Source organism: Mustela putorius, unplaced genomic scaffold (assembly GCF_011764305.1).
Source record: "Mustela putorius furo isolate JIRA1106 unplaced genomic scaffold, ASM1176430v1.1 tig00000785_pilon_pilon_pilon, whole genome shotgun sequence".
Lineage (NCBI taxonomy): Eukaryota > Metazoa > Chordata > Mammalia > Carnivora > Mustelidae > Mustela > Mustela putorius.
In genome coordinates, this window is record NW_025421480.1 from 9,413,166 (window position 1) to 9,428,223 (window position 15,058).

At 43.3% G+C, this 15,058-nt stretch overlaps 1 protein-coding gene across 2 annotated transcripts in view; it reads left to right on the top strand.

Moving 5' to 3' along the window:
- CNST (consortin, connexin sorting protein) overlaps nt 1-15,058 on the top strand; it is a 112,763-nt gene that overhangs the window by 65,977 nt on the left and 31,728 nt on the right. For both annotated transcript variants that reach the window (XM_045084670.1, XM_045084671.1), the window contains exons 3-4: nt 6,362-6,567; nt 14,795-14,825. In XM_045084670.1, the coding sequence (XP_044940605.1) occupies nt 6,362-6,567; nt 14,795-14,825 (237 nt within the window). The remainder of the gene's footprint in view (nt 1-6,361; nt 6,568-14,794; nt 14,826-15,058) is intronic.

Genomic DNA, 15,058 nt, shown 5'->3' on the forward strand with positions numbered 1-15,058 from the left:
TAAGGTACCAAGTGTGAGGTCGTGCCTTTGCTGAAGCTCATCGTTTTCCATGTCACACAGGGGTGTATTTACAGGTGACAGACTGACAGTAGATTAAGTAATGGAGAAGAATGTGAACAATGTCAGGGGACATGCCGAATGTTTTCAGGTAAAGGATACTGCTGTATTCTCCCACAATATGTCTCTTAACCACTACCAGAGACAGGTTCCAAGTTGAATTTTAAAAAAATCACATGTCAAAAGACAAATACCATACGATTTCACTCATACGTGGAATTTCAGAAACAAAGCAAATGAACAAAGAGAAAAAAAGGAGCAAACAGAAAAATAGTCTCTTGGGGTGCCTGGGTGGCTCTGTCGCTAGGCATCCGCCTTTGGTTCAGGTCATAGTCCCAGGGTCCTGGGATCAAACCCTGCATCAGGCTGCCTGCTCAGTGGGAAGCTTGCTTCTCCCTCTCCCACTCTGTTTGTGTTCCTCTCTCACTGTGTCTCTCTCCATGTCAAATAAATAAATAAATAAATCTTAACAAAATAGACTCTTAGTTATAGAGAACAAAGTGGTGGTCAGCATAGGGGAGGGTTTGAGGGGCTGGGGGGAAATAGGTGAAGGAGATTAGTAATACACTTATCTTGATGAACACTGAGTAATGTAGTGAGTTGCTGAGTCACTATATTGTACACTTGAAATTAACATGACACTGTATGTTAATTATACCGGAATTAAAATAAATAAGTAATTGTGTGTCAAGGGGCATCAGGGTGGCTCAGTCCGTTCAGTGTCTGACTCTTGATTTCGGCTCAGGTCTTGATCTCAGGGTTGTGAGATCAAGCCCCATGCTTTGCTCTGTGCTGGGCATGGACCTTGCTTGGGATTCTCTCTTCCCCTCTCCCTCCAAACTTACCCCACTCCCACTCTCTCTCTGAAAAAAACTAAAAGTATCAAAATGGACAGAATTCCAGTGGTATGATGCATTGAATGAAATCATTCAAGGCAGTTCATCTCTGGAAGAAGGTAGTTACAAATAAATTTTTTTAAAGATTTTATTTATTTATTTGACAGACATAGACACAAGTAGGCAGAGAGGCAGGCAGAGAGAGGAAGGGAAGCAGGCTCCCTGCTTCGCAGAGAGCCCTAAGCAGGGCTCGATCCCAAGACCCTGGGATCATGACCTGAGCCGAAGGCAGAGGCTTTAACCCACTGAGCCACCAGGCACCCCTAATTTTTAAAAAATAAAACCTGAAGGGGCGCCTGAGTGGCTCAGTGGGTTGGGTCTCTGCCTTCGGCTCAGGTCATGATCTCAGGGTCCTGAGATAGAGCCCCGCATTGGGCTCTCTCTGCTCAGCAGGGAGCCTGCTTCCCATCCCCCTTCCTGCCTCTCTGCCTACTTGAGATCTCTCTCTCTCTGTCAAATAAATAAATAAAATCTTAAAAAAAAAAAACCCAACCTCAGTAGGCGCAAGTAAACACTGATGTTGATTAGAGCTTGGTGAAGTAGACAGGTGTTAACTTAGAGGCCTATGAATTTGTCACATCTGCTTATAAATAGTATCACCAAATTGCTTAATGTGGAGTTCTAACTATAACTCATTTGACTTTCACAGATGAAAGTAAATAGAATTTTATGTTCCTGTATAGATTCATATCTGGGGGAAAAAACGTTTCAATTAAATTAAATAAGGCTTTGTAGCAAAGATGAAATGACATGTTGTACAGTGTACAGTTTTTATTTGGCTTTCCTTCTTAACTCTAAATGTCTTTACCAGAAAATTTTTATGTATCAGAAGGAATTTTTGTACTAATCGTGATTACTAATTCTTACACAAAAGAAAACTTTTATAAGTTCATGTGACATGGAAATTATTTTAGAACCCAACATGTTTACTACATCATCCCATTATCCCCAGGCCTGCAGTGTTTCTGCCGAAAAAATCCACAAATACCTTTCGAGGGGGTCCCTGGTCTGTGAAGGGTTTTTTTTCTTTTTGTGTCTTCTTAAAAATTACTGTTATTTTGTATTTTCTACTTAGTTTATCAGTGTTATTATAGGAGCACTGGGAGCTGAAACCCCCCTGCAAGACTTTTATTTTAGTAACCTCTATGCCCAATATGGGGCTCAAACTCATGACCCCGAGATTAAGAGTCGCACACTCTTCTGACTGAGCTTAGCCAGGCACCCCTTCTTGCTGTTTTAAAAATACTGTTTCTTTGATTTTAGATAGTTTTATTAGAACGTGTCTTAGAGAAGATCTTTTTGGTTGGTACTTTTGGGGAACTTATAAGCTTCATGAACTTCGATGTCCAAATCTTTCTCCATATTTGGAGATTTCTTAGTCATTATTTCTTTAAGTTAGTTTTCTGCCCTCTTTCCCCTCTCTTCTCCTTCTGGGACTCCAGTAATGAAGAGATTGTTTCTCTTCACGGTACTGCACAATTCAGGTAAGTTTTCTTCATTCTTTTTTTTTTTTTTTAAAGAATTCCTGTGGGGTTTTTTTGTTGGTTTTTTTTTAAGGTTTTATTTATTTATTTGACAGACAGAGATCACAAATAGGCAGAGGCAGGCAGAGAGAGAGGGGGAAGCAGACTCCCTGCTGAGCAGAGAGCCCAATGCGGGGCTCGATCCCAGGACCCTGAGATCATGACCTGAGCCGAAGGCAGCGGCTTAACCCACTGAGCCACCCAGACATCCCTCAGCATTCTTTTTGATTCTTTTTTCTTTTTGCTCTTCTGACCAGATAATTTCAAATGACATTTTTTTTTTTTCATTTTAATCATTCATTTGTCAGAGAGAGAGTATAAGCAGGGGGGCGGCAGGCAGAGGGAGAAGCAGGCTCCCCACTGAGCAAGGACCCTGATGGGGGATGCCATCCTAGAACCCCTGGATCATGACCCAAGCCAAAGGCAGACACTTAACCAACTGATCCACCCAGGCCTACCTCAAATGAAGTATCTTTAAGTTCACTGATTCTGGGACGCCTGGGTGGCTCAGTTGGTTACACGGCTGCCTTCGGCTCAGGTCATGATCCCAGCATCCTGGGATCGAGTCCCACATTGGGCTCCTTGCTCAGTGGGGAGCCTGCTTCTCCCTCTGCCTGCCACTCTGTCTGCCTGTGCTCATTCTCCCTGACAAATAAATAAATAAAATCTTTAAAAAAAAAAAAAAGTTCACTGATTCCTTCTTGTGCTTGGTTGAGTCTGCTGTTGGTGCTCTCTGTTGAATTTCTCATTTTAGTGTACTCCTATTCAGCTTTTCAACTCAATGTATTCAGTGTATTTCCGTTTGATTTTTATGATGGTTTCTATTTCTTTGTTGAAGTTTTCATTTTGTTCCTACGTTATTTTCCCAATTTTGTTTATCTATCGGTGTTTTCTTATTGTTCGTTAAATTTCTTTAAGAAGAGTATTCTGAATTCCTTGTCAATGGTTCATAGATTCTCCAGTTTTATAGGGTCTTTTATTGAGTCTTTATTAGTTTCCTCTAATGGTGTCGTGTTTCTTGATTATTTGTGATCCTTGTGGATTTGTGTTAGTGTCTGCACACCTAAAGAACCAGTCTTTACAGAGTGGCTTCAACAGGGAAATCCTTCACTAGTCAGCCTGTCTGGAGATTCTGGGTGGGCCCATTGGTGATGACCATGGATAAGCTTAGTGCTGGAGTCCTCAGGTAGTCAGATCTAGTGCCTGGGTCAGCAGGTGGACAGGCCTAGTGCTTTGGTACACAGGGGTCAAGCCTGCTGCTTGGGTCTACTGGGGTGGGCCTGCTGCTGAGTCCATGTGGGTGGGCCTTAGATCCTGGGTCCTTGGGGATGGATGAGGTACCAGGGACCACTAGGGTGGTGGGCCTGACAGCTTAGTCCATGAGAGCCAGCCTGGCTCTGATGTTGGCTGAAAGCCTATACCCATAGGACCCAGCCTGGAACCTGAGTCAGCTGGATGGTTGCTTGGGGCTGGGATGATCCTGGAGCCTGGGTCCATGGGAGCTGGTCTAGAGGCTGGGGTCATAGTGGCCAGCTTGGTTACATTTCTTAAATCATTGTGGAGACTGAATGTTTGAGATGGTCAGATTTCACTTGGAAAAATAATGACAGAACTGCTGTCTCCTGGTCTATTCCAGTGTTTTTTTATTTATACTACTCTGTCCCAGCAAGGAATAGTATCTTAAGAGGTAAGTTTTGTAATGAAGTTGTCTCTGAAGCTTATGATCTTCAGCCCCAATAAACAATCCTTTTGTGGTATGAGTCTTTCAAGTTTCCCTGACCTTTTGGAATGACCCATATGAGCCTAGTTCATATTTTCCGTTCCCTCTCTACACTTGGTGATTAAACTACTATATTCTTTCGGTTTATATTGGCCTTCCATTGCTCTTGGGATCTTTAGACTTGTGTATATGCTTTTCAAACTTTTGTTGGTTTTGTTCTAATATTCTTCTTTTTGTTACAGTTTCTTTTGTTGGCTCCATAATTTTATGTACCAATGCATCCCATGTTTATAAATTGTATGTATCCATAATATTAATTAATAAAGTAACTTGAAAATGGATCTAGCAAAAACCATGGCCATTATGGGTCTACACTGTCTAACAGATAATCACAATCTGTGTTTCCAGTTCCATTATTTAGGACTCTGTTCTGACCTCCTTTAGATAAGAAAGTCGTAAGGTCTGTCATTTTTCTTTATGTTTGAGAATCTTGTTCTTTGGTAATATTCTACAAGGGTTATCTTTAACTCCCCTTTGTTGAAAATGACCATTATATAATTCCTACATGTTTTCAAGGAAGAAGCATGGAGTACTATTTGATAACTATGTGGGAAGAATCTAATCAAGAGAAGTATAGAATTTGGGAGGCTGGCTTTATAACGGTCTATATGAGATTAAATGTCTTGGACATAGTAGTGTGGCTGGGGAACAGAGAAAGAAACAGTAATTCTCTTAGTTTCTTTGCAGTTCTCTATGGAAAGCTTCTCTTCCCATACTGGCACTACTGCCATTTGGTTAGAAAAGTAGATAGCAGAAGAATAATGCATGTTTTCAAAAATACTCTTCCTGCAAAATGGCAGGCCATCACTAAGCCCTGTATTTCTAGATCCCAAATGATACAAAATTCATAGAAGGGAATTTTCTAAAATATAAGGAATCACCATAGGTGACTGATTTTAGAAATGACAGCACTTGGAGTTTTCATGCTGAAGACACTGCTGGTTACAGTTACAATAACCATAGCCCATAAGTGAATCCCTGTGGATGCAGGAGTTCTGACCTAATGCAGATGAAACCTTTCAGCCATCACCGTGACATAATCCAGCATCCTGCAGGCTCTCCACAGAGTTCAGAGGACAAGTTTACCATAGGCCCCATTTCTGTAATACAGAAATGCATGGATTTTGTTAGGGTAAAATATAAATAGGCATAGATGGGGAAAAAAAATCCTGTTAGAATCTGTAGTCGCTCAAGTTGCAGAATGTTTTACTAGGGAGATGAAGAGCTGACCTTTTGGGTAGAGCAGTGGATTTATTTAGAAGGCAGTAAAGGCAGAATTCCGGACCCACTCCAGAGAGCTCACAGGAGGCATCCTCAAACGTGGGACAGATACTGCATTACTGAGAAAGAGCCGTTCTGAGGCTGATCCCCTAAATGGATGTACAGATGCAGACAGTCTGTTTAAGGTGAATATGCAATTAGAGCAGATGCTGAGATTTCCATGAAGGGTGAAGTTCAAACATGTAGTGATTAAATTTTCAAAATTTGGTACATCACATCAGGAGCTCTAGGCCATGCATGTATTCATGGATTATTTATTTATTTATTGACATTTATGTTTGGTAGCTTCTTATTACGAAAAAATTTTCCATGGCCATTGTCTCTGGCATCTGAATTCCTGCTGCTCTCTTGGGATCCAGAAGTAGTGCTACAGTTATGAGACCAGAGTTTAAAGAGAAGGGTTTAACTTCTTTAGCAGTTTTAGAGGATAAGTGCATTTACCTTGCTGTTTAATTCTTGTATTTTGAGCAAGCCAGGACTTTCAATTATAGCTAATCCGTTTTTTCCTCTGTTGACTCAAGTTTGTGATCAGGTTTTAACCTGCATACTTTCCATTGGATCTTTTTTCATTAATACTCTTAATTAAAATTCTGCAAAAATGGTTCACGTGTGTGCTAACAGAAGCAGTCAGATGACAGCACAGTTTAACAAGGACAAAAATCTGTGGTTCTGAGCTTCCCCCCCATTTGATTAGCTTTATTTGCAAATTTTATGCATATTTTTATGTTTTTATGCAATTTTATGTTAGCAGACATAATTATTTTAAGGTATTCTATCAGGATGATACTTCATCCTAACGTAGGCATTTTTTTTACTTCTTAAAGGACTTTCTTCAGGAGATGCCACAGCTTTGATGCAAGAAAATACGCTCAGTGCGTCCACACCCACAGTGAGCGATGAAGAGTCTGCAGAAGTAAACGCTAATGATCAACCGGAGGCCCCGAAGCAAGTTCTCCAGTATCTGTTCTCACTTATCCGCGGGGAGGTTGAGCAGTTGGATTCTAGGGCACTCCCCCTCTGCCTGCACCAGGTACTCCCAACAAACCCTCCACGTCCCACCTCCCCCACAGTCCTGGGCCTGGGGTTTGGAGTCACTGGAAAGACAATTCTCTGTCATCGATTCCCTCCAACCTGTCATTGGAGAGAGAGCCCAGGATGTGATCCTGGGTCAGTGGCTGGTGGGAACTTTAGCGTATGGCTACTGGTGGCCACACATTGGCCTTCAATAATCCACTTGTAGTTCAGACAATCACTTGATTTATGTAATGAATACGCTGTGTACAAGTTAAGAGTCGGTGTAGCAAGCGCTTAGTAAGTACCACCGAGATGCCAAAAACTCTGCTAGACACTGGGGAAACAAAGATTACGTAACAGAGCATGTGTGTAAGAGAGCCACTGCGGAACAGGAGAAACACTTGTAGAGATAAATAACGGGAGAAGTCTGTAGTAAGTGTTGACAGATATTTAAGGTTCGGCAAAAGCATAAAATGTGTGATTCGCTCTGTTCTGTGGGCATCAGGGGAATACAGGATGACTGAGCTGGTTTTGTGGGGTGTGTAGGCGCTTACGAGATGAGCGGAGTGAGCTGGAGCCGGAGGAGAGGTCAGCCCCCGCAAAGGCAAGGCTGAGATGGTGTTGGAGATTAAGATGGGGAGGTGGGACTTGACATTGGATGGCTGGGGCAGCAACCACGGCCCTCCTTTTGGGACTGGGAGTTTTTAATGGTGGGAATGCCAAATCGAATGTGAATTTCAGAAAAATAACTCTGTTGATGACTGGGAGGGTAAATTAGGAGATGGGGATTCTGAACACCAGGAGGCCTTCTCGGTGGTGGTGAGGCAGAGTTTTTACACAACAGCTAATTCAGAAAAATAAGATATGTATGAGCCGCATTTAATTTTTCCTTCAAAATGAAAATAATGAACTAATGGAGACACCAACCAAGCAATTTCCTTACAGTCCTGGGACCAGAATTTGTTTATTCCATTCAGTGCATCTGTTTTTGGAACATTGTGGGAGAAATTTGAATATAGGCTGTATATTAAATAATATTATTGCCCTAATTCCCTGAGACTGGTAACAGAATTAGAGGTTTTATAGGACAGTGTCCTTGTTCTTGAGAGAGATGTGCCCACATATTTGGGAGTGAAGTGACATACGGTGAAGGGTATTATGATATTTTTACTTATCGTCACTTATGATACTTCAGCAGGAAAAAGTACATAAGAGAGGAAAAGACCGAGAGAGAAAGCAGATTTGGCAAAATGTCAACAATTGACAGATCTAGGTGAAAGGTAAACGGCTGATGATTTTACTCTTCTTTGGACTCTTCTATAGAATTTCGATAAAAACTTGAGGAAAAGGACATTTGGAGTAAAGATAGAAATAGCAGATGTAGTCAGATCTTTTCAAGGAGTTTATGTCACTGGGCTGTTGTTGCTTGAGAAAAGTAAGAGGAATGCTGTTTTCTACTGGTGTACGATCCTACAGCCAAAACGGTTCTAGTACATCTAGGCCTGAAGATTGTTTAAATTTTTTTCAGTTTATTTATTTATTTTTCTTTTTTGTAACCTCTACCCCCCACATGGGGCTCAAACTCACAGTCTCCGGGATCAAGAGTCATGTGCTCTTCTGGTGACTCAGCCAGGCGCCTCTTATTGTCTCAAAGTAAAATTCTGCCCACCCTCCCCAGGACCCCTCCACAACCCCCACGCTCCCCACCCCCCCAGAAACATATCAGTTTGCTGAGTCCTGTAGATCCTGCTTCTTAAATATCTTGGCCATCTGTCCTCCCCTGACAGAGGGGCTTAGAGAGCATGGTGAGGGTTTAAAAGCGGGGGTTTGGGCTCCACCACTAACAATCTAAGTGGCTTTCAATGTGTTCTGTAACGTGGAGGACCAAATGGAGTAATATGTGCGGAAGCATTTACCATAGTGCTTGGTACACAGTAAGAGCCAAATAAAGAGTAAGCATTATGATGGCACCCTTATTGTCACTAATTCAAGGACTGCAGGTGATTCTTGGGTGCACTGTAGCATCACCCCTCAACATATGTGCATGTGTCCCCAACACCGTGGATACTCCCCGACAGTGCTGGTATCAACCCCAGGAAATGAGACGCTGGTATCAGTATTATTCCACGGACAGCCTGTAGTTCCGTCTCCCTCACGTTGTTCCACAAACATGACTAGTTCCCCCTAACCCAGGATCCCGTGAAGGAGCACACATTGCATTCGGTCATCAGGCTTCTTTAGTCTTCCGTAATCCCAAACAGTCCCTGCCTTTTCTGTTTTGTTTTGTTTTTCTTTTTTAAACTTAAGAAGAACCAAGAATTCTTAAGAAGAACCAAGAATTCTTGTGGAATGCCCTATAATTAGGATTTGTCTAGTTGTTCCTTTATGATTTGATTCAGTCTAAAACACTATGGACAAGGATTCTGCTTTGGTAACATTCCATGCCTGATTCTCTCTTGAACCCACTCCAGTCTGGCTTTTGCCCCACATGCCATGAAAATTACATTCTGAAGATCGTAAGTCTTCATGGCCTCCATGTCACATGTTCATGCCCATTTAGTGGTCAGTGCTCAGTTTTCCTCCTGCTGGTGATGGGAGGAGCTTTGACAAGTTGAGCTTATAGTCCATTTTGAAGCACTATTTTATTTGCCTTTGGGACCCTCCCTTCTTGGCATGCTTTATCTGCCTCCATATTTTACTAATTTTTTACAAGTTTTTTTTAAAGATTTTATTTATTTATTTGACAGAGAGAGACACAGCGAGAGAGGGAACACAAGCAGGGGGAGTGGGAGAGGGAGAAGCAGGCCCCCTGCTGAGCAGGGAGCCCCATATGGGGCTCAAACCCATGATGCTGGGACGAAGACCTGAGCCAAAGGCAGAGGCCCAACCCACTGAGCCACCCAGGCGCCCCTAAAGTTTTGTTTTGTTTATTTAAGAGAGAGAGAGAGCACAAGCAGAAGGAGAGGGTGAAGCAGGCTGCCTGCTGAGAAGGGAGTCCGATGTGGGACTCAATCCTGGGACGCTGGGATCATGACCAGAGCTGAAGCCAGATGCTTAAGCCACTGAGCCCCTGACGTGCCCCATATATTTTACTAACCTTTACACGTCAGAGCTCTCCTGTATGCAGTTCTGAACTCTAGGCTTCAATAGCCAGCCTCCTGAGGTGTTTGAAGAGCACTTCAAACTTAAGATATCTGAAATCAAACTTTGCTTTTTCTTCCAAAAAGCTTTTTCTCTGCATCCCTAGTTTTCCCCCTTTTGTTCAACAGCAGCTCCATCCCTTTAGTTGCTGAGACCAAATGCTCTGAAGTCACCTTTTCTTTCTTTCTCCCCCCACACCCAGTGCAGTGAGTGCAGGCTGCAGCTCCGTGCGCACGGTCCCCGGAATCTGACCCCTTCTTGCCTCCGCCCTGGTGCAGGACTCAGACCTCACCTGGATTCTTGCAGGGAACCATCACTTTAGAAATCCCCACCCTAACTCTCCCTCTCCCCTTTGTCTTTGTCTTCTACATGGCAGTCATTTCGTGACCTAGAGAGAACCTAAGTCAGATCCTGTCAGTCCTCCACTCAGAGCCCTCTGGTGGCTTCTCTTGTTAGTCAGAATTAAAACTAAAATCCTTACAGGGCCTGTGAGACCCTGCACGATCTGGGCTGTTCCCTCCTAGACTTTAATTCCGAAATGCTCCCTCTTACTCACTGCTTCCTAGGTCCACTTGCCTCCTGGCAGTTCCTCAGATATACAAGGATGCTCCTACCCCAGGGCCTTTGCTGTCTCCTTTTACCCCTTTCTGAGGAAGCCTCTAGAGGCTGCTCCAAAGCAGAGGGGTAAGCCTGGGAGCAGGAGGGTGTGAGATACCAGAAATCAGGGTGCTACCCAGGAGAGGGGTGAAGAGAGTCTGGAGGTGCAGGAATGTTCTAAGATGACAGCTCTGTACCAAGGAGAGAGGCTCCAGTTCTGTTTGGAGGAGACCAGAGTAGTCTGGGGAGAAAGTTCTATATCATTTTCCTATTTCTGAGTATTTGCTGTTTCTGAATGTATTGAGGGAAGATAGACTCTTGGTGGCATGCTTGGAGTTGTATAGGTGGCAAGTGCATGGAAAACTGTGCCCCCCCCCCAAAAAAAAGTGGGGGAAAAGGAAAGGAAAAAGTAACTCCAGGGAAAACAAAAAGTTTTCAGGAAAGGAAAATTAAGAGTTTACTATATGGCTTGGCTTACAGTAAGGCAAACATTAAATGTTACCTATAACCAGTATAACCATATGGATTAGGGGAGTGTGGGAGGGTGTGTGTGTGCGCTGTGTGTTTGTAGAGTTGGGGCCAGGGGAGCAAAAGGCTCCGTCCTCATCTTCTAAAACCCCAAAGTCCAGAAATGGCCCAAACAGGCATAATGTTTAGGGATACACAGGTTAAAAGAGAAGGAAACCAGATCTCTCAGTGCTTGCTCCTGAAGAATGGAGAGAAAGCCAAGAGGGCAGGGCTTTGTGAACATGTATCATAGGACTGTTGGACTCCTGAAACCCCAGGCTTACACAATTTTAATGAAAATAAGAACTGAAAGGAGATAGTGATAAATCAAGGATAAGGTGAGAAAAGCATGCTGGTTCCAATGGTGGTGGTGGCCACAGAGAGGGATGGAGTGCAATCCCTTTGAAGGAAGAATCCCTAGGACATGGAGTGGTAAGAAAGGGAACAGAGAAGTCAGAGATGGCCAGGAGATCCGGGCTGGGCGAGTGGCAGTTCCATGAACAGAAATGAGGAATTGAAGAGGGAGAGTCCCTTTGGGGACAGTTGTTATTTTTGAAGTGATATTCCATCAGAGAATATGTGCTAAAGGCTGTTGGAAACATGACTGCAGTTACATCAGATATGGGCTTGTATTTTTAGCTCTTGAAACTCTTGAAGATTCCATTTAGAAATTCTTGCTCTCGGTATGAATCATCTTTCACACACTTAGTTAATACGACTGCAGGTTAGCTCTAAGTATCTGACTGAAGTCATAAACTTGGAAGCTTTTCCTATAGAAGTGGGAAGAAAAACCTCAAGCATGGTACTCTGTGCTCAGTGCGTTTGTACTGGAAACTGGTGTCAGACTCAGGCAGGCAGTGGACCCCCTGGGCTCCTTGCGTGACTATGGCCAAAAATGAGACCTTCCTACTTCCCCTCTCTGGTTCCTGGTAAGTAAAGGAAACCTAGAACCAAAATAACCTGGAAACCTGAAACCTTCACACTGTTGCCCTCCCAGAGTGATCTTCAACTTACTTCTCCACATGGTCCTACTCTGAGTCTTGCCCTTGCAGTTCAGACTCAGACTCAAACCATTTTCAGCATCTGCTGCTCCATGCTGGCCCCCACGCTAGATTCGCACTCCCTCTTTCTCTCTCTCTCTCTTTTTTAAAGATTTTATTTATTTATTTATTTGACAGAGATCCCAAGTAGGCAGAGAGGCAGGCAGAGAGAGAGAGGAGGAAGCAGGCTCCCTGCTGAGCACAGAGCCCGATGCAGGGCTCCATCGCAGGACCCTGGGATCCTGACCTGAGCCGAAGGCAGAGGCTTAACCCACTGAGCCACCCAGGCAGCCCGCACACTCCCTCTCTCAATCCTGACAGCAGCCTTGTCTCGCAGAGTCCCAGGTACCACTGTCCCTATTGTACAGATAAGGAAACTGAGACTTGAGACATAAAAGAACATGTCCAAGGTCACATGGCCAGCAGTGGCAAAGCTGGGACCAGAATGCAGTCCGGTTAGTCACCTCCACACCTTGCGTTCGTTTCTGCTCTACCGGGCTTCCTCCCAGATTTAGACATATGGGACATCAAAGAAAATCCCGTCTGCTCTTGCCCTGCTAGACTGCCCAGGGGCGCGAACTTATTTTCCCTAGCTGCCCTTTCACCTGGAAATGCCTGTTGCTTTTGAGGCCTTGGGTCTCGTGACCCTACCTTTATAGTTGCTTTTATGGTATTGGAACCATCATAGAAATCTGAAAGCTAATTGAAATGTGTATTTCTGTAGTGCGAGAAAGTCTGGTTTATGAGAGCGTGAAGCCTTTTATAAATGAGCGTGTGCCAATGGTACACGAGGGCAGAAAGGCAACAAGAATGGCTTTGTAGAGCCAGACATTTAATCTTAATGGGCAACCGGAAACTATATTCAATGTGATGTATAATAGAGAAACTCGATGCCATGCCGGAGACTTTTCACTGGAAGTTGATAAATGCAAAGTTCGTGATTTCTATTAGACGTGACCCAGCGGTGTGCTGGAGCGCGCTCCTATAGCTCATGAGAACCATACTCAGTGAGGTCCTTCCTGTTAGTCGTTGGAGATTGGCTGTGGTGGAAGCCTTGATGACACAGAAACGAGTGAACACTGCAAGTCAGGGCTCTCCCCAGTACTCGAGAGCCAGGCGTCAGGCGTGTGTCAGCACACTACTGGTCGTAGTACGTGGAATTCTTGTTTTGTAAGTAAAAAAGTAGTTAAATATTGACGATTTGATTCCAGTTGGTACTGTTAGATGGATGGGCTGATGAAAGACAAGCAGAATGTTGAAAATCAGTTTATCCTTTGCAAAGTCCTCAGAATAGAATGTATGTATGGACTCAAGCTTTAGTTTAAAGTATTTTTTTTTTTTAAGATTTTATTTATTTATTTGACAGAGAGAGAGAGACCTTAAGTCGGCAGAGAGGCAGGCAGGGGTGGGGTGGGGGGAGGAAGCAGGTTCCCTGCCGAGCGCAGAGCCTGATGTGGGACTTGATCCCAGGACCCCGAGATCATGACGTGAGCCGAGGGCAGAGGCTTAATCTACTGAGCCACTCAGGTGCCTCAAGCTTTAGGTTAAACTAAAACTTTAGAAAGAGGAGATTGAGTCCACTTGTATTTATTGCTTATGGAAAAATGTTGGAGTGATAATGTAAACTTTAAGCTAGGTAAATATTTTCCTTTTAAATTGTGCTGTTTCCACTGTGGGATTTGGGGAAAACTATTCCTTTGTTTTAAAATTTAAATTTGGGGGTGCCTGTGTGGCTCAGTGGGTTAAGCCTCTGCCTTCGGCTCAGGTCATGATCTCGGGGTCCTGGGATCGAGCCCCGCATCGGGCTCTCTGCTCAGCAGGGACCCTGCTTCCCATCTCTCTCTCTGCCTGCCTCTCTGTCTACTTGTGATCTCTCTATCACATAAATAAATAAAATCTTTTTTAAAAATAAATAAAATAAAATAAAATTTAAATTTGTCCCCCAGTTACCTAATCAGGGGATGCCTCACCCCCTTCCCTCCAGCAGCCCTCAGTTTGTTTCCTATGATTTAAGAATTTTCTATGAAAAACCTCCCTTTTTGCTAGATTATAGGCTTGACAAGTACCATATTACTCTTCACATCAACAGCGAGCTGGAAAACGGAGACAAGGATCTATAGATGGAGCACCTCTCTTACTAGAGACTTAGTAAGAGTGAAACTGTTTTAAAAGTGTGAAAATTTATATGAAATATTCTAAATATGACAGCAGTCTCTGCAACTATTTCTCAGTGAAAGTTTCCAGTGAATACTTTAAGTTTTGCTGTTGTTCTATTTACAAATGCTGTATCTAAATAAAAATATAAGTGAAAGATCCCAAAATGTTCAGAATCAAATAATTTTTCATTTTAAATATGCCTTGGAATGAAGCTGGTAACTGATAAGCCTCGACTGGGGCCATCTCCCCAATCTCTGGACTGCCCCCCACCCCTCCAGTGCCCTTTACCCCGTGCAGCATGTCGTTGCTCAACTCTTAGCACTTGGCCCTGAATTTTCTGAAATATCGAAAGAGAACCAAAAGTCAGTGTCCCGTGAAGTACTTGGTGAAACGCGAATGAGTCTCATGTGACTTCACACATTTTCACTTTTTGATTTACAAGATGGAGTCACTCTTTCACCCCGTTACGCTGTTGTAAGGTCCCGTAGTATTTTCCTCATTCTCTAGAGTTTGTGCTTCTAAACTCTAATGACTTGGTGAAGTTGACTTGAATTTGAAATAGAGCAGGGAGAGAGGGGTTGTTACAAAGACCAAAGAATGCGTCCATTGGCTTTGCTTGTGATCAGTGACTTCAGAAATGTGTCCTGTGCCTCCAGTCAGATTTCTTCTCAGCTGGTGTGTGTAGTTCAGAGTTTTCTTAGTCTGATGTCAAAGACTTGGAGAATGTTGAGGTGTTGATTTGTTCTGTATTTGCCTTTTTATCCAAATGTTAATCTAACTTCCTGTCTTTGTTTTTAACAGATAGCAGAGTCCTATTTCCGGGAGGAGGACTGTATCCTTTTCTTAATTACAGGAAGACATTCATAGGACTCATGGAGAACTGCCCATTTTTTAAAAATTTAGTTTACATACAAAAACATATATATCTATCTGTTGTTTTCGATGGGTGTTTCAGTGGTGCACACAGCTTTGTGCATCCATGTATCCACCTCAGAAAGCAAGGTGTAGACAATTTCTTCCACTCCAGAAAATTCTCTAGAACCACCCAAATTTGGCCTTCCATGA